Raw genomic sequence first — 18325 nt, forward strand, 5'->3', positions numbered from 1 at the left:
ATCTTAGGTTTTTGGTTTCAAATGTCAAAACTTCAAAATAAGTAACTTTTACAGATGCTTATGGCATATCTTTAAAAATAACCCATTTTCAAAGTTAAGTTTGCCTAAAAGGAGTTCATCACATAGAATATTTATGTAAGTTCACATACATGTATATCTCTTTTGTTTCAATTATTCTATTACTATATGTTAAACTGGCCCAATTTTTCAAGAAACAAAGTTAGTTTTCACCGTGATACATACATTCAAGTTCCATTAATATTAATGGTTCTTACTAGCAGTAACTAGCAGTTAAAAAGCTTTCTAAAACTTCATCAATTTATATAATGTACTAACATGTACACCTGGAAAAGGTGCTAAACACTTATTAAAATAAAAACTGAGATTTCGCTCAACAGAAAACATCTCCATTTTGATACTCAGGCCTTCATATTCCTGTTAGCGTTAGTGAAATCTGAGAACACATCGCCAACCTTCAAAATGAATATAACCCTAGAGAGGATTAATAGTTTTAACTTGCATGCTGGTTGGTCAAAAAGAAATATCCCCCTGTAGCTATACAGGTACTCGGTGTGAAGTGTAACTTTCACAAAAGCCTGTCCTATGATTTCATGAATTAACAGAAACCCACTACTTTAGGCTACATAAAAACCCACTGTAATCTAAACTGCCGGAAAAAATTATGGTTATTTGGAAGTTCAAGCTAAATGATTCCAAGCCCTCCAAATTTTCAAACATCACGAAAAGTGCAAAATGTTTTTAAGTTGAAGTAACCTCAGAAACTCACAATCTAGATGTTTTGTCTCCCAAATTCCCAATACTGATAACAGATGTCAACAGATAATTCAATACTATGTCCTCAGTATCTAGTTCACGGCCTGGCTCACAGTAATGGCTCAATAAATATTCGAGAAACGAATGAATGAATGAATGAATGATGATATAGCCTTAAATAAGAAACAATAAAATGGTCTTTTTAAACTCATAACACTAACATTAAACATCGTAATGAAACTACAAACAAAAGTAAAAGCATGCCAAAAGCATCAACTTCTCTATTTATGAAATACATTTTAAACCGTTCATTTAGAAATTTTCAAGTGCAAAAGAATCACCAGATATACTGAATTTCTAGTCATTTAATAAATAAACTTTTACATTCTAATAATGAAAGCTCAGCGTTGGGATAAGATGAAAGGGGGAAACGTCTGTCAATGTATTCCGCATGTTTAATGGATCCCATAAATCAAAGCTTTCTGTGAATTTTCTTGAGCATATTCATGCCAATCTTTAAGCCTATTGTCACTTTCACACATGCTCACAGGAACAAAATGACAAAGAATGCTATGCCTGAACCACTGGATTCAGAGCACAAAACACTTGATTAACAATTGTCAAGGCTCTGAATAGTAAATATCGACAGATATTTTCGAAATAAAGTACTCCCACCGATTCCTACATAAATCGAAGCTCTTGATTTCTTTAAAACATTCACTAGACTGTTGAACTTCCAGACATTTGAAAATGTGCCTACAATCTCCTCGTGTGCGACAACTAGGAGTGAACAGCCCGTTTACCAATTGCGGATGAATACCGCTAAGCGTTTTCCAGACAAAAGAGCGTTAAAAGACATTCCATGCACATTTATTCATTCCCCATAAATGTGTTTTCTCCCAAATTTCATTTTATGTCGTATACTTAAATACAGCAAGTTGAAATTTTAGTCAAAAGCACGCCGCTGCCTTACAAGCTGTGTAACTGCTACATCTGGTGGCAGCACACTTGCTTGCAAGAAGCCAGAAAACTTAGAAAACAATTGTAACCAATTTGGTGCGTGTCTGCAATAACCTTTACGCAGATATTTCCCACAAAACCCACGACCCTGTCACAGAAGAACAGTAGCCTACTTGCAGCAGAGAATATAACGCACAAACACGCAGGAGGCAACGGCGAAGGAGAGAAAGTTGCAACCATCTGGAGGAGCGGTTTTAAAAGCCTGCCCACGAGTCAGTCTGTCGTTTAAATTGCTCTAGGGGGCCACACAAGGGATCAAAGTCTGCCTAGATAATTTCAGCGTCTCTCCCCAAAGGAGAGACTCTGCAAGCGAGGGGCATCCTCCAGGTCCCGGGCAGCAAAGCTCGCAGAGTGGGGACCGCCTCTATGGGAGGAGTGCGCGGGAGAAGGGGAGGGGGCTCGAGGACGAAGGCTCCAGCGGGAGGGAAAACCCACCAGAGACCGGAGGCCAGGAGGTTAAGAGTACTGAGTGTACTGGCAATGGAGCAGAAAGGGGCTTGCGTCCGGGGGGAGGCTTCCCACCCACCCTCGCAGGACTGGCTCCCAGGAACCCCAGGCGAGTCTGTGCGCCTCGCCCCGTCCCCACCAGCGCTCACCCCCTCGTCCGTCTCCTCCGCCACCCGCAAACCACCACCCACAGCCAGGGCACTACCTCCCCAGAGCCGGGGAGCCGGGCAGCCTCGCGTCCACCTCGCCACCATCCCCCACCCCAGGGTCTGGCGGAGGAGTCCCGGGGTGGGGGCGCGGGGGTCCGTGGCGCGGAAGAGGAGGCCCGCGAGCGGGCGCGGGCGCGGCGGTGCTTACCTTCCCTGGGCCTCCCGGATGGCGGCGTGTGATTCAGCAGGGACCTGGCCGCCGCCGCCGAGCCCGGGGTTGGAGACGTGGAGAGCTGGGACCAAGATGGCGGCCCCTCCAAACTTCCACTGCTACTTTGGACACTCATCAAGCTACTTTCTGGGAACCCGACTCCCCCCCTGCGACGGCAGCGGCGGCAACTGCACCGGCACCCGCCTCCGTCATGGCGGGGGCCGCGCTGAGGGCGAGCGAGAGAGCGAGGGCTGGGAGGGGAGAGTCAAGGGGATGGGGGAGGAAACCGAGAAGAGGGGAGGTGGGGAGGAAAGAGGTGAGGGAAGGAGAGGGGACAGGGAGGAGGGAAAGGGGGAGAAGCGAGGGAGCGGGCGGGCGCGCCAGAGAAGAGGCGGAGGGAAGGAGCGCGGCGGCGGAGGCGTCGAGGGGGTGCCCGCTGGACCCGGGTAGGAGCGCGGGCGGAGCGCGGGCTGCGCCGGCCGAGGACACTTCCGCGGGCGGAACCTGCCGGCACCTCTGCAGTGCGTCGGCCCCCGGCGTCGCCCGGGAGGCGGCGGCGGCGGGCTGTGGGTGGCGGCTGAGGCGGTGGGGTAACCTCTGCATCAGTTACAGGCGGCGGCGGCGTCACGCGCCGCCTGTGCAAACACTATCGCGAGGCTCCTGCGCCTCCGGTAGCGGCGGCGGCAGCGGCGGCCGCGGGAGCAGGCTTGGGGGAGGGACCTGCCAGGGGCTGGGGGGTGGGGGCATGGGGAAGGAGCGAGCGCGCGAGGGAAGAGACGAGAGCGCCGGGGCGCCCCTGCCGCACCCGCGGATCGCCGTGCGGCGCGGGAGCCCGGGATTGCCGGACTCGCGTGCGCGGGGGCAGCGTCCCCGCGCCGGTCGGAGGGAGGCGCGCCCCCGCCGCGCCGCTTGGGCTCCAGCGCCGCTGCCACCTGACTCCCGCTGTCTCCCGCGGAAGCGCGCCTGGCTCCTGACCCACACCCAACCCGGGGAGAAATGCTGCTGCTTTCGCTCAGCTGCCGCTTCTCGGGAGTTCAATGTGATCGTTTCTCAAAATGGAACTGAAAAGTTGAGTTCCTTCTTTCTTGCCCCTCTGTACTGTGCAGAAAAACGTATGTGCGCCTCCCCGTCTGCAGAATGGAAATAATGACCGAATAAAAGAGATATGAAAATAAACATGGGTAGTGGGAGAGTTGGGAAATAAAACTTTCTCGTGTTTTCTAAAAAAGAGTGAAGGAATCTTTAATGAGGAAATTGAAAATTACCAGTTTTGTAGACTGTATGGTTTAGCAATTCTTTGTTTTAAAACAGTAAGTGGAAAATCTAAATGAAAAATGTGATTACTGAATCACACATTTAGGAAAACTATACAGCGTTCATCTTGTAGAAGGTATGGTTTCTAGAAACTTCTAATTTGTTTCTAGTGTCTCCGCTGAGTCCCGACTACAAAAATCCCAAAATAAATGACAGCATTTGCCAAAATTTATAGATACAGTGTAGCTTTCTACAGACCCACACAAGTACACTCACACCAGGGATTGGGCTTCTTGTACATAAAAGAGCAGTCTAGTTCAGGAAAAGTACAAGGTTATTTCTCTTTAGAAAACCAAATTGAATAGAGCACTAAAAAGATTATGATATAGCGCTACTGCACAGACATGAGGAAATGGCATGATTACCAGGGGGACAAAAATGTCGTTTCTATTTTTTATTTTTATGACTTTGCATTTCTCACAGTAATGTTTTGTTCAGATAAACTATCGTACTAGAAAAAAACCTTGATTGTCAATTATCTCCAGAAGTAATTGTAGTTGCCTTGTGCTTTAGATACTTCAGTGAGTTTTTAGTCTTGTCTGCTTTTCAAACTTAAGAGGGACATCTCACAAACAACTTTATTGAGGTATAATTGACAAAATAAACTGCACATATTTAAAGTGTACAATTTATGGCCAGGTGCGGTGGCTCACGCCTGTAACCCCAGCACTTTGGGAGGCCGAGGCGGGCGGATCACGAGGTCAGGAGTTTGAGACCAGCCTGGCCAACATGGTGAAAACCCGTCTCTACTTAAAATACAAAAATTAGCCGGGTGTAGTGGCACGCGCTTGAAATCCCAGCTACTCGGGGGGCTGAGGCAGGAGAATCGCTTGAACCCGGGAGGCGGAAGTTGCGGTAAGCCGAGATCGCACCATTGCACTCCAGCCTGGGCGACAGAGCGAGACTCCTAGACTCTGTCCCAAAAAAATAAAAATAAAGTGTATAATTTGATAAGTTTTGATGTGTATACATCCCTGAAACCACTTCTACAAGGAAGATGGTGAGTGTATCTATCACCCTCCAAAGTTTCCTCTATCCCTTTGTGGTTCCTCCTGCACTCTACTTCCATTCTCTTCAACGACAGATCTGCTTTCTGTCATATGGGTAGCTTTCCATTTCATAGAATTTTAGATAAATGCAGGCAATCCAATCAATTTGTACTCTTGTCTGGCTTTTTTTTGAGACAGAGTCTCGCTCTGTTTTGCCCAGGCTGGAGTGCCGTCTCAGCTCACTGCAGCCTCCGCCTCCCGGGTTCAAATGATTCTCCTGCCTCAACCTCCTGAGTAGCTGGAATTACAGGCACGTGCCACTACATCCAGCCAATTTTGTATTTTTAGTAGAGATGGGGTTTCACCGTGTTGGCCAGGCTGGTCTCGATCTCCTGACCTCAGGTGATCCACCCACCTTGGCCTCCCAAAGTGCTGGGGTTACAGGCCTGAGCTACCGTGCCGGGCCTTGTCTGGCTTCTTTCACTCAACATCATCATTTTGAGAGATTCGTCCACATTGTTGCATTATCAATAGTTTGTTTTTATTTTTAAGTAGTATTACACTGAATGAGTGTACCACACTTGTTTATCCATTAAACTATTGATGGACATTAGCATTGTTTTCACTTTTTGGCTGTTACGAATAACGCTGCTGAGAACATTCATGTACAAGTCTTTCTGTGGACATAGGCTTTTCTTTCCCTTGGATACATACCCAGGATCTTGCCATTCGATTTTTATACCTAAATACATGCACTATAAGAGGAACAGAGTTTCTGTAATGACATGTTGATAAATGTATGCTGTTTCTGTATTTTTAAGAGTAAGCTTAGTCAGCAGATTGCGGTGAAAAGAACATGGGACAGGAAGGAAGTTAAGAGACCTGAGTATTAGTCTCAGCAGGTAACTTGATTCAATTTCCTCATCTATGAGAAAGAGGTTAGAGTCACTGATTTTTAAAGCTCCTACCAATTCTGAGACTATACAGAGCTCAGTTCCTCTCAAAAATGGTAAACAAAGCCCAACCAAAAAGGTTTGATGATGGTAGGTTATTTTTCTCCCAACCTTCTCCAGAGCTTCAAGTTTTTAAGTTACGCTTATACCAATTCATATTACTTTTTTTTTTTTAATTGTCACCCAGGCTGGAGTGCAGTGGTGCAATCTTGGCTCCCTGCAACCTCTGCTTCCCAGATTCAAGCAAGTCTCATGCCTCAGCCTCCTGAGTACCTGGGACTGCAGATGCCCATCACAATGCCCGGCTAATTTTTTGTATTTTAGTAGAGATGGGGTTTCACCATGTTGCCCGGGGTGGTCTCAAACTCCTGAGCTCAGGCAGTACACCCCCCTTGGCCTCTTAAAGTGCTAGGGTTACAGGCATGAGCCACCACGTCCAGCCTAACTCATGTTATATTTAATGCAGATTGGCTATGTTTATTTTTAATGATAACTAGAGGATTATAGCATATACATGATCAAGTTACTTTAGTTATATTTTTGTTGTGGATACTTCCTTAGAAGGACAATTAAATGTTTGATTCCTGTCTTCATGTAGTTTTTGATAAGACAGCACTCACCAACCTTAAAAAAAAGGCTTCTACTGGCAATGGGGAGTTATTTAAACAAACTGCGGCTTAGCCTGAAAATGGAATGTCATGCCATTATTTAAAATCATGTCTTCAAAGAATACCAAAGAAGATAACATTTTCACACTATAGTAAGTGAAAAAATGGATATGATCTGGATTTATTCCTAAGTATGCATCAAAAACACTGGAAGTACTCAGGAGGCCAAGGTGGGAGGATCACTTGAACACAAAAGTTCAAGACTAGCCTGGGCAACATGATAAGACCCCATCTCTTAAAAAAAAAAAAAACTGGAAGGATGTGCCCCAAAAAGTTAATAATAACTAGCATTGGGCTGTGAGATTACACAGTTATTATTTCTTTATGTATGCTTTTCCAAATTTTGTAAAACAAATCATGTATTTCTTTTTATATTCAGAAAAAGTTCAATAAATATGTTTTAAGTAATTGAAGTAATTGAAGCATAAAGAAGGCCTCTGGACGTAAGTTGTGCAAATACATAATTTTATAAAATGATTACGTCAAATAAATGAAAACTTTTAAATGGCAAGGAGAAGCTCCTCCACACCTTGAATTTGCTAGTATATGGGCATTCAAAAAATGTCCGATAAAAAAATAGATCAAGGCTGGGCATAGTGCCTCACGCCTGTAATCCCAGCACTTTGGGAGGCTAAGGCAGGAGGATCACTTGAGCCTAGGAGTTCTAGACTAGCCTGGGCAACAGAGTGAGACCCCATCTCTATTTAAAAAAAAGAAAAAGATTAGATGGCTAGAGTGATAGATTACACAATAGGAAAAAATGTAGAAAAGTCAGAAGAGTTCAGATTCAGACAGAAGGAGACACCTGTCACTCTGTAAGGAAGAAGAAATCTCAAGAGCAAGAAGAGATCGTTGGAAGCTTTCCGGCAATCTTCCATGGAGGAATATTCCCAGTGGGAAAGCCAGCTTGAGAACACAGAAATGAACTGAGCAAGTAAAAGGTAGTAAACCTGCCTAGAAAGAATCAGGAAGAGACTAGAGAGAACGTTCTGAGTGCTCCATGGGGACAGGGCCTTAAACCTCTAGTACAGACCAAGGGCTCTGTCAATGTTGTGGAATTAATGAATGACGACGATCAATGAGCTGGGATTCAGGTGAAAGGGCAATGCAGGAGAAGTCTTCAAGGGTCTCCTGATGGAAGGTCAGATGCAAAAAGTGAAGGTCTGAGCCCCCATCTATAGGATGATCATAATTTATAACTATGTTTAATAGACTCTTTTCTATTTCTATACCATAGTAAAAATATTTACAAAGCATCCAATATTATAGACATACTAAAATGCATTTTATACTCTTAACATTTGATTACTTCTAAATTCAAGGAAAAAATTAGTGTCTGAGCCACCTAAGCCCCTTTCCCCCAAACCAACAAGAAATTAGCCCAGAGGCCAGGCACTGTGGCTCACACCTGTAATCCCAGCATTTTGGGAGGCTGAGGCAGGTGGATCACAAGGTCAGGAGTTCGAGACCAGCCTGACCAACATGGTGAAGCCCCGTCTCTACTAAAAATACAAAAATTAGCCGGGCATGGTGGCACATGCCTGTAATCCCAGCTACTCAGGAGGCTGAGGCAGGAGAATTGCTTGAACCCAGGAGGCAGAGGTTGCAGTGAGCCGAGATTGCACCACTGCACTGCAGCCTGGGCAACAGAGGGAGACCCCACCTCAAAAAAAAGAAATGAGTCCAGAGACTGGATGAGGTATACTTTCTGAGTACTCCCATACAGTGGGATACTGGAGCCTGTTCATAATGTCCTGGGAGAAGATTATGTACATGGCTTCCCAACTCCACATTCAGTAATGTTACAATTGTAGCTTGAAGTCAGCCATGGTGAGAATACTTATAACTCCTAGGTCAGCAAAAGCTGCAAGTTAGAGCTGCTTCTCCCCATCAGAGCCAGTTATTAAGCATTTACCAGCACACCACTGCTCCCATCGTACATTTGTCATTGCTGTACTGTTCTCTGTTCTCTATTTCCCCCTCTTGGCTGAAAGCCTAGGGAGGGCAAGGACCCTTCTCTGTAATGGTTACAGTTGTATTAATACCCAACATCTAGCACCTGCCTGGCATACAGTTGTGGAGGCAACCAACTACCTACACAGCTGGTTAATAAGCACTGGAGTCCCCTGAGCTAACCTGCTCATAAACATCTGGGCTGGCCATCTAGCAGGGGAAGAATAGGCCAAATGCCCCACCACCCCTTCACACTCATCCTCCATTGCCCAATGTTTGTGGTTTGATAAAGTTCACTGACCTTGTTAGGGTTTTCAGATTAAACTGTGAATATTGTGTAGGCTATATTTATCCTAAAATGTCTTTTATTTATTTGAAATTCAAATTATCTGAGCATCCTGCATTTTAATTTGCTAAATCTGGCAACCCAAGCCCTTTTGAAGTAAGCAAAAAGATATTTTGTAAGGTAGTATCTATGAAAGACGAAGATTCTGTGACCTGGCAGTCCCGTTCCAAAGAATGTATCCTAGAGGAATTCTTGCTGCTATGCACCAGGAGATAAGAACAAGAATGTCCGCGGCACTACTGTTTGTAGTAGTCAAAACCTGGAAACTACCCAAATGTCCATCAACAAGAGAATGGATAAATTAGAGATATGTATATTTGCGCAGTGGGATACTACACAACAATTAAAATGCTCACAAATATAATGCTCATTAAAAAGAGCAAGTTACAGAAGAACAAAGTCAGTTTGATTCCTTCTACAATACTCAAAATCATTCAAAACTAAATAATATATTGTTCAGGAATATATTAAACTACAAGGAAAAAAATGGAAATGAGAAGCCAAGATCAGAGTAGTTACCTCCTTCAAGGAAAACGGCACATGTGATCATGGGAACTCAGAGGGACTTCAAAAACACTGCTAAAAGCACCACTTGTTAAGCTGGGTGGGAGTACGGAGGTATGTTTGTCTTATTCTTTCTCTTTAAACTACATGTATATATTAGATCTACTCTTACATGTATGAATTATTACATTACAAATGTTGAAATGAGGAGTATTGGGCCTTCTTCCTTTTTATAAGAGTGAATTGAAATGTCAACAAGGCCTGCTCTGCCGGGACTCACCTCCAAATTTTTGTTTCCTTCTTTGTCCAAAGGTATGAATACAGATCAGAGCTCTTAAATGCCTACCCTGCAATCTCAACACGCCCCCTCAATAGTTTTTTTGATTAGTTGCTTAGACAAACGGCTCCATTACATTAGATTATGAAGAATTCTCATTTCATTAAGTTGGTTCTATCTTCATTGTACAATTCACAAAACCACTACTTGAAGGTTTTGGTTTCCAAATCCTGAAGAGATAGTTCCAAGCTTTTGTATATAATAGGCTAGATTACACTTCCTCTGCTCCCTCCAGTGATAGAAATGTTTTCTCTCAGATTTGTCAATCCATTTGAAGAAAAAGAAAAGCCTTGGTCTATACATAACAAAAACTGGAATTACTAGATTCTCAAACAAAAACTGGAATTACTAGATTTATTTCACCTGAGGTTAAAAAATTGTAACCAACTTCAGAACAATAATATCCCCTCCCCCAAAAGTGCACTAGAAGCTATCCTCCAAGGACATGGTATTATGAAATGTTTACGAAAACAAAGTACAACAAGCAAACAGTGCTCATATTACAAATTTTGAATCAACAATGTACCTCTAAACAAGGCAGGAAACTTTGAAAAGTAATTTAAAAATATATAAATTATAATTTATAATTATAGTCTAGTGTTACACTTTACTCATCCTAAATTTTACTGATTAAACCAAAATATAAATTTATCACATTAGAGGGAAAAACAAAAATGCCGAAAATCTTACCCTGGACATTGTTTCTGCAGCATAAATTTTTTTGTAGGCAAAAGAAATGGAAGTTTCTTTTCGTAAAAAATATCAAACTTCTTTGATCTTTGACAATATCTTTCCCACACCATAGTTTAAAGATTTTCATAATTACTTAATGCTTTCCTAGAAAATAAAAACTAAATGCCAAATCTTTCTTAATTCGATACATGGCAAAGGAGACATATATAACCTCATATGTATTTAGAAACTTTGAAACAATATGGGAATGTAAAATATTGATGAGAATTTCTTCCTCCTCTTCCTAAAAAAAAAAAAAAAAATTCAAAATGCCACCATGAAGTTAAGAGCGGAGATTCTGAGCTGCAAGTGATTTTTTTGTTCCATGATCCAGGTGCTGATTAGAAGTGTGTATTCAGGGCGTGGTGGCTCATGCCTGTAATCCCTGGACTTTGGGGGCAAATCAGGAACATTCTCCCATGGATTTGACATAATTCAATGAACCATGAATCATTGAATCATAAAAAGAATTCATAGTTTGGAAGATAGGGGTTGGAAAGAGCTGGTGTCTAAAACAGACTTTAGCTATAGATACAAGATAATATAAACACCAATAACGGGGGATAAGTTGATGCTAAGTCTAAAATGTTAATAGAACTATCACAACAATATAGTTACATTGAGATTTTATTTATAATGATGAGAGTTATTCTGGAAGTGTGTGCTCAGGGCGCAGTGGCTCATGCCTGTAATCCTAGCACTTTGGGAAGCAGAGGCGGGTGGATCACTTGAGGTAAGGAGTTTGAGACCAGCCTGGCCAACATGGTGAAACCTCGTCTCTACAACAAATACAAAAAGCCGGGCGTGGTGGCGTGTGCCTGTAATTCCAGCTACTTGGGAGGCTGAGGCAGGAGAATCGCTTGAACCTGGGAGGCAGAGGTTGCAGTGAGCCAAGATCTCACCACTGCACTCCAGCCTGGGCAACAGAGTGAGACCCTTTCTCAAAAAAAAAAAAAAAATTAGGCCGGGAGCGGTGGTTCACGCTTGTAATCCCAGCACTTTGGGAGGCCGAGGCGGGCAGATCACGAGGTCAGGAGATCGAGACCACGGTGAAACCCTGTCTCTACTAAAAATACAAAAAAATTAGCCGGGCATGGTGGCGGGCGCCTGTAGTCCCAGCTACTCGGAGAGGCTGAGGCAGGAGAATGGCGTGAACCTGGGAGGCGGAGCTTGCAGTGAGCCGAGATCGCGCCACTGCACTCCAGCCTGGGCAACAGAGCGAGATTCCGTCTCAAAAAAAAAAAAAAAAAAAAAATTTTTTTTGATCCACTAATTTCATTCTGGGAATCTATCTGGAAGAAACAATCTTAAATTAGAAAAAATGTGTCTGTGCTTTTTCTCTTTGTACACGAAGATAACTCTATTCAACATTATTTATAGTAACAATAAAATTTAAAATAACCTAAATATACAATATTAAGGATATGGTAATAAATTATGGCTCATCTATCTTGTAGAATGTGATAAGGACATTAAAATGTTTGTGAAGATTTTATAATAACCAAAAGCAATAGTTTGCTTATAAGAGCATCTCAGTGAATAAAGCAACAAAAAATATATATATACAATATAGTCTCAATCATATAAAATGTGTATAACAAAAAGAATGAAAGGAAATATATCAAAATATTTTTATTACCAGTTCTCACTATCTTGCCCAGGCTGGCCTTGAACTCCTGGGTCAAGGATTATTCCACGTAATTGGAATTACAGGCATGCACCACCAGGCCCAGTTGAAAATATACCAAAGTATTAAGAATAGTTGTCTTTTTGTGGTAAAATAATGGCAGATTTTTGTTGTTGGCCTTTGTACTTTTCAATATTTTCCAAACGTTTTATAGGAATAGCAAGTACTTTATGGTGAAAAAAAAACGCTGTATTTTTTCAAATGACTGAGTTTATTACCCCAGATTAAATTAATGAAGACCAAGAAAAAGAAGGATTAACAGGGGCTAGAAGAAAAACAAAATGTTTGGTGCCTTCTTTTCCACAGATAGTTAAAAGCTATTGTTTGGCTTTTTATTGATTCAATTAAGCAAAGGTAGATTTTAAAAGTACTTGTGGAAAGCTTTCAGGAACCCACCAGCAGAATCAGAGGAATGGCCATCTTTGAAAATCACAGTAGAAAATAAGAGCAAACAACAGAGCAAATGACAAAACTGAAAAGAAACAGCATGCACACATGAAAAGAAAGGCACAAAAACATGGCAGCAGTGGGACTAACCATGGTAAGTTTAGTTATTAAATGTAGATTCCCTATTAATAGAAAAATTCTCCCAGATTGTGTTAAAAATTAAAATCTAATACTTTGCTGCTTATAAAAAAATACTTCTAAATAAAATAAGACAAAAAGACTACAAAGGATAGGTAAATATGTAGTAAGCAAGCCTGCAATAAATTAGAAAAAGCATTATTAGATTAAAATAGAATTCAAAGCTTAAAGATTATTTTGATTTAATATAAACATGAGATACACAAAAAGATAAATGTCAATAGACACAACAATTCACAAAATTGAAAACAAATTAGGTAACTATGGGAGTGTTGTAGAACCACTACCTCACTGTATCAGTTTTCCTCTTCTTCCTGGGCACATGGGAAAACTGTACCTTCAAGTCCCCTTTCAGTGAGATGGGGCCACATTATTGGGTATAGACAATGGAATGTAAGCAGACATCTGGTGTGTCTCTTCCAGACAAAAGACTTAAGAGTCATTGCGCCACCATCACACTCTCTCTTCTCCTCTGGTAGGGACTATAGAGACCAGATAACGATGCGAAGTCACAAGGCGAAAGTGCCCTGGATCTTCCAATCACTGCAGGGAGCATAGCTGCCCCATAAGTTGGCACCAGACTTTGCACATAGAGAAAGAAACCTACATTGTTTGGTGCTTTATTTGCTATTACAGCATAGCCTATCCTGTCTTGATTAATGCAATGGACAAACCACCCAAATAGTCAAGAAATTTAAATTAAAAAATGAAGTACTACTTTTCATCAATTAAACTAAAAAGAAAAACTTAGAATAGGCCGGGCGCGGTGGCTCACGCCTGTAATCCTAGCACTTTGGGAGGCCGAGGCAGGCAGATCACGAGGTCAGGAGATCGAGACCATCCTGGCTAACACAGTGAAACCCCATCTCTACTAAAAATACAAAAAATTAGCCGGGCGAGGTGGCAGGCGCTTGTAATCCCAGCTACGCGGGAGGCTGGGGCAGGAGAATGGCGTGAACCCCAGGGGGCAGAGCCTGCAGTGAGCCGAGATCGCGCCGCTGCACTCCAGCCTGGGCGACATTGAGACTCCGTCTCAAAAAAAAAAAAAAAAACTTAGAATATTAATACTCAGTGAAGTGGGGTAAAGAATAATCTTTTCAATAAATGAGGCTGGGTCAAATGGATATCCAGAGGGGAAAATATGTACTTTGACCCTTAGTCACACCAAACACAAAAATACATTCCAAATGAATTGTAGCTCTAAATATGAAAATTAAAACAAATAAAGCTCTTAAAAAATAGAAAAATACTTTTATGATCTTAAGTTAGGCAAAGGTTTCTTATACAGGACATGAAATGTGCTAACCGTATGGGATATATTTGATAGATTAAACAATATTAAGATAAAGAACTTCTGATCATCAAAAAACTTGCTTTAAGACAGTGAAGGGGACGGGTGCAGTGGCTCCTGCCTATAATCCGAGCACTTTGGGAGGCCAAGGCAGGTGGAGGGAGGTCAAAGCTACAGTGAACTGAGATCACACCACTGCACTTCAGCCTGGATGACACAGTCGTCCTGTCTGGAAGAAAAAAAAAAAGGCAGTGAAAGGATGCTGGGTGCAGTGGTATGCACCTGTAGGTAGTCCTAGCTACTGAGGAGGCTGAGGCAGGAGGATTGAAAGTTCAAGATCAGTCTGCACTGCCCCCATCTCCAAAAAAAAAAAAAAAAAAAAAAGACAGTGAAGGCAAACACAGAGTAGAAAAAGATAGTTGCAATACATATATTTGACAAAGGACTTGTATTCAGAATATGTAAAAAGCAAATAAAACCTTTAAGGAAAAGATAGATAATATAAAAGAAACAAACAAAAACTTGAACAGTTGCCTCACAAAAGAGAATAACCAAATGCAAAAAAAAATTGCTAAATATCTTTAGTCAACAACAGCAAAGCAAATAAGGCAAATGAGATACCACTCAACAGATAGGCTAAAATGAAAAATATGAAAAGTCAGTAAATATGTGCAACACTGGGAACTCCCACACACTGGTGGAAGTGGATGTTGGTACCTGGTAGCAGTAACCACTAAAGCTGAAATGTCCATATCTGTGATCCATCAATTTCATTCCTAGGTATATACCCAATAAAAATGTGTTACATATGTTCATCAAAAGCACATGTACAAGAATGTTCATAAAGCAGCACTGTTTGTAATAGCCCCAAACTAGAAACTAAGTACTCACCAGAATAAATAAATTGTGGAATATTCACATAATACAATACTATGCAGAAATGAGAATTAACAAATCACAACTAAACACAATGATGTAGATGAACCATACAAAAATAATGTTGGGCAAAGGAAGATAGACATGAAAGATTACATACTATGTGATTCCATTTATATAAAGTTTAAAAACAGGCAAATCATTCTATAGGTTAAAAATCAGGACAGTGGTTACCCTTGAGAGGATAGGAGGGAGGCTTCTGAGTGACTGGTAATGTTCTGTTTCTTAGTTTAGGTTCAGGTTACACAGTACGTTTACTTTGTGGAAATTCATCAAGCTATATACATTTAGATTTGTACACTTTGGTACATGTATGTTATACTTCAATAAAATGTTTAACATATACAATAAAAATATAGACACACCACACACACAATACAAAATTATGGGAAGTATCTAGTTAAACTAGTTGATATGGTTTGAATCTATGTCCCCACCCAAATCTCATGTAGGATTGTAATCCTCAGTATTGGAGGTGGGGCCTGGTGGGAGGTGATTGGATCATGGGGGTGAATTTCCTCCTCCCTGCTGTTCTTGTGATAGTGAGTGAGTTCTCATGAGACCTGGTTGTTTAAAAGTGTCACCTTCCCCCATTTCTCTCTCTTGCTGTTATTCTGGCCATGTAAGATGTGCCTACTTCCCCTTCGCCTTCCACCGTGACTAAAAGTTACCTGAGGCCTCCCCAGAAGCTACGCAGATGTCAGCATCATGCTTCCTGTACAGCCTGCAGAACTGTGAGCCAATTAAACCTCTTTTCTGTATAAATTACCCAGTCTCAGGTATTTCTTTATAGCAGTGAGAAAACAGACTAATATGCTAGTATTCTCATACCTTGTTGATAAACTGGTACAAACATTTTGGAAAGTGATTTGGATATATGTATAGTCCACTTTAACTGTATAACATACATATATTCCTATTTCTGAGAATCTTTCCTAAGAAAAAAATCCAAAATATGGGGAAATACTATGAATAAAAATGTTTATCACAGAGTCAAAGTCAATTATAACCATAGCATATCCTGTTAGTATAGTTTTATTCAGCCAGTTGTGACTACTTTGAAAACTCTGGTGCAACACGACAAAAGCTTTTGGTATGATGTAGGATGAAAAAGGAAACAGAAAATTGTATGCTCACTATTATTATAACTAAGGAAATATACCAGTTAGAATAACATAACTAAAAAGGAAAACACACAAATGATATATATGCAACTTTCTTGCCCAATCTCATCTACTCTTGCGACTCATCTGGATCACATATGTACACAGCTAGACAGGATCTCACTCTGTTGCCCAGGCTGCAGTGCAGAGGTGTCATCACATCTCAGTGCAGCCCCAAACTCTTGTTGCCCAAGCTGTAGTGCAATGGTTTCATCACATCTCACTGCAGCCCCAAACTCCTGGGCTCCAGGGATCCTCCCACCTCAGCTTCCAGAGTAGCTAGGACTACAGGTGTGCACCAGCATGCCCAGCTAATTTTTTTTGCTTTTTTTGGCAGAGGCAGGGTCTCACTATGTTGCCCTGGCTGTTCTCAAACTCCTGGGCTCAAGGCATCCTTCCCGCTCGGCTTCCCAAAGCCTGGTATTATAGGTGTGAGCCATCACATCTGGCCTAATGATGACTCTTTAATTTGTATCTTCAGCTCACATCTTTCTCCTGAGCTCCAGGATGTTCAGAATCCACCCTATGCATCTCCCCTGTTCCACAGTTTTCTCAAATGTCTTCATCCTATATTCACTATCTTGGGTAGAAACAGGACCAGGAATAAGAACCAAGACAAGAACCCAGTTAGTTATCCAAACAAGAGAACTGAGAGTCATTCTTGTTTCCCCCCAGCTCCCCATTTCCCATACCTCCATCCCTTGCCACTCCCTAAGACTACAGTGTCTCTTAAACAGTGTGTTGAATCCATCTCCTCCCATTCATTCATCTATCCATCCATCCATCCTTCTTCCATTGCCTTAGTACAAACTTTTATTATTTTTCCTCCTGGATTATTCCAAAAACTTTCCAACTAGTCTTTCTAGCACTATGTGATTCTTTTTCATCTTTTTAATCTTGTTATCACCTGCCTGTCTTCCCAGTTTTATATCTGGTTACTCTCTCATGGGAATCCCACACTGCAGCCACACCAAAGTTATTACAGTGACCAAACAGGTTATACACTCTGTTTCACTTCCTTTGCCTTCTTCCAGCTTGGAATTTCCTTCTCCTACCTATTCTTTCCCCCACCCTTTTCCTAATTTTATTTGCTTGACTCACCATTCAAGATGCAGCTCAAGCCTCTCCTTGGCTAGATAACCTTTGGGGAATCGCATTGTTATATGATTGTCATCATGGGGTACACTATTTCTCCTTCTTGTTTTTATCACTAACATTAAAACGGAGCAATTTTTTAATTTGCCAAGGTACTCTTCATAATTATTATTTAACATGCAATATTAAGCTCTCTATCTCCTTGCTCCCATGGCATACTAGTATAATCTTTATTGTATCACTTATCACTTTGCTTTATAATTATTTTTTGCATGTCCACCTCCTCCACTAGGCCCTGAGTTCCTTGAGGGCAAATACTTTTGTCATATTCATTTCTATATCCTTAGCACAGAGCCTGCTGCAAAGTAGGAATTCACTAAATGAAAGTGAGTCAATGACTAAGAATGGTGATCGTGTTCACACAATAGTCTTTTGGGTAACATTTTTTTTCCTTTTCTCAATTCCCCAAATTTTCTGTAGCTACTTATTCTTTAGATCCACCATCTTTTTTTTTTTTTTTCAAATGAGAAGATTTAGAATATAACTTTTAGTAATATTACCCTTAACATTTTAAATGATTTTTATTTATAAAATGCCTTATGACTCCCAACTTCACTTAATAAGTATAATCAAGCCTGGGTGAAGTAGCTCATGCCTATAATCCCAACATGTTGGGAGGATTGCTTGAGGCTGGGAGTTTGAGACCAGCCTGGGCAACATGGCAAGGCCCCGTCTCTATACAAAATGGATAAAATCAGCCCCAGGTGCAGTGGTGCAAGCCTGTAGTCCCAGCTACTTGGGAGGCTGATGTGAGAGGATTGCTTGAGCCCAGGAGGTCAAGGCTGCAGTGAGCTATGATTGTGCCACTGCACTCCAGCCTGAACTACAGAGTGAGGTTGTTTCAAAAAAAGTACACTCAGCCCTCCGTATTCGTGGTATCTATATCCATGGGATTTAATCAACTAAAGATTAAAAATATTTGAAAAAAAAAGAAATAGTAGTGGTTGCATTCTATACTGAATATGTACAGACTTTTCTTTTTTGTCATTATTCCCTAAAGAATGTTGTATAGCAACTATTTACAGAGCATTTGCATTGTTCTAGGTATCATAAGTAATCTAGAGATGATTTAAAGTTTTTGAGTATGTAAATATGACACTATTTTATATAA

General features: G+C 41.4%; 1 protein-coding gene across 4 annotated transcripts in view; it reads right to left on the bottom strand.

Moving 5' to 3' along the window:
• Window positions 1–3664, bottom strand: part of TLK1 (tousled like kinase 1) — a 172913-nt gene extending 169249 nt beyond the window's left edge. Inside the window, exon 1 of one of the 4 annotated variants that reach the window (XM_055289684.2) lies at window positions 2599–3664. In XM_055289684.2, the coding sequence (XP_055145659.1) occupies window positions 2599–2737 (139 nt within the window). In that variant the 5' untranslated portion in view covers window positions 2738–3664. Of the gene's footprint in view, window positions 1–1907; window positions 2223–2598 lie in introns of those variants that run through there. The other 3 variants (XM_063644687.1, XM_055289685.2, XM_063644688.1) reach the window with 3 other exon arrangements.
• Between the last annotated feature and the right edge of the window lie 14661 nt (window positions 3665–18325).

This window comes from Symphalangus syndactylus, chromosome 8 (assembly GCF_028878055.3).
Source record: "Symphalangus syndactylus isolate Jambi chromosome 8, NHGRI_mSymSyn1-v2.1_pri, whole genome shotgun sequence".
Lineage (NCBI taxonomy): Eukaryota > Metazoa > Chordata > Mammalia > Primates > Hylobatidae > Symphalangus > Symphalangus syndactylus.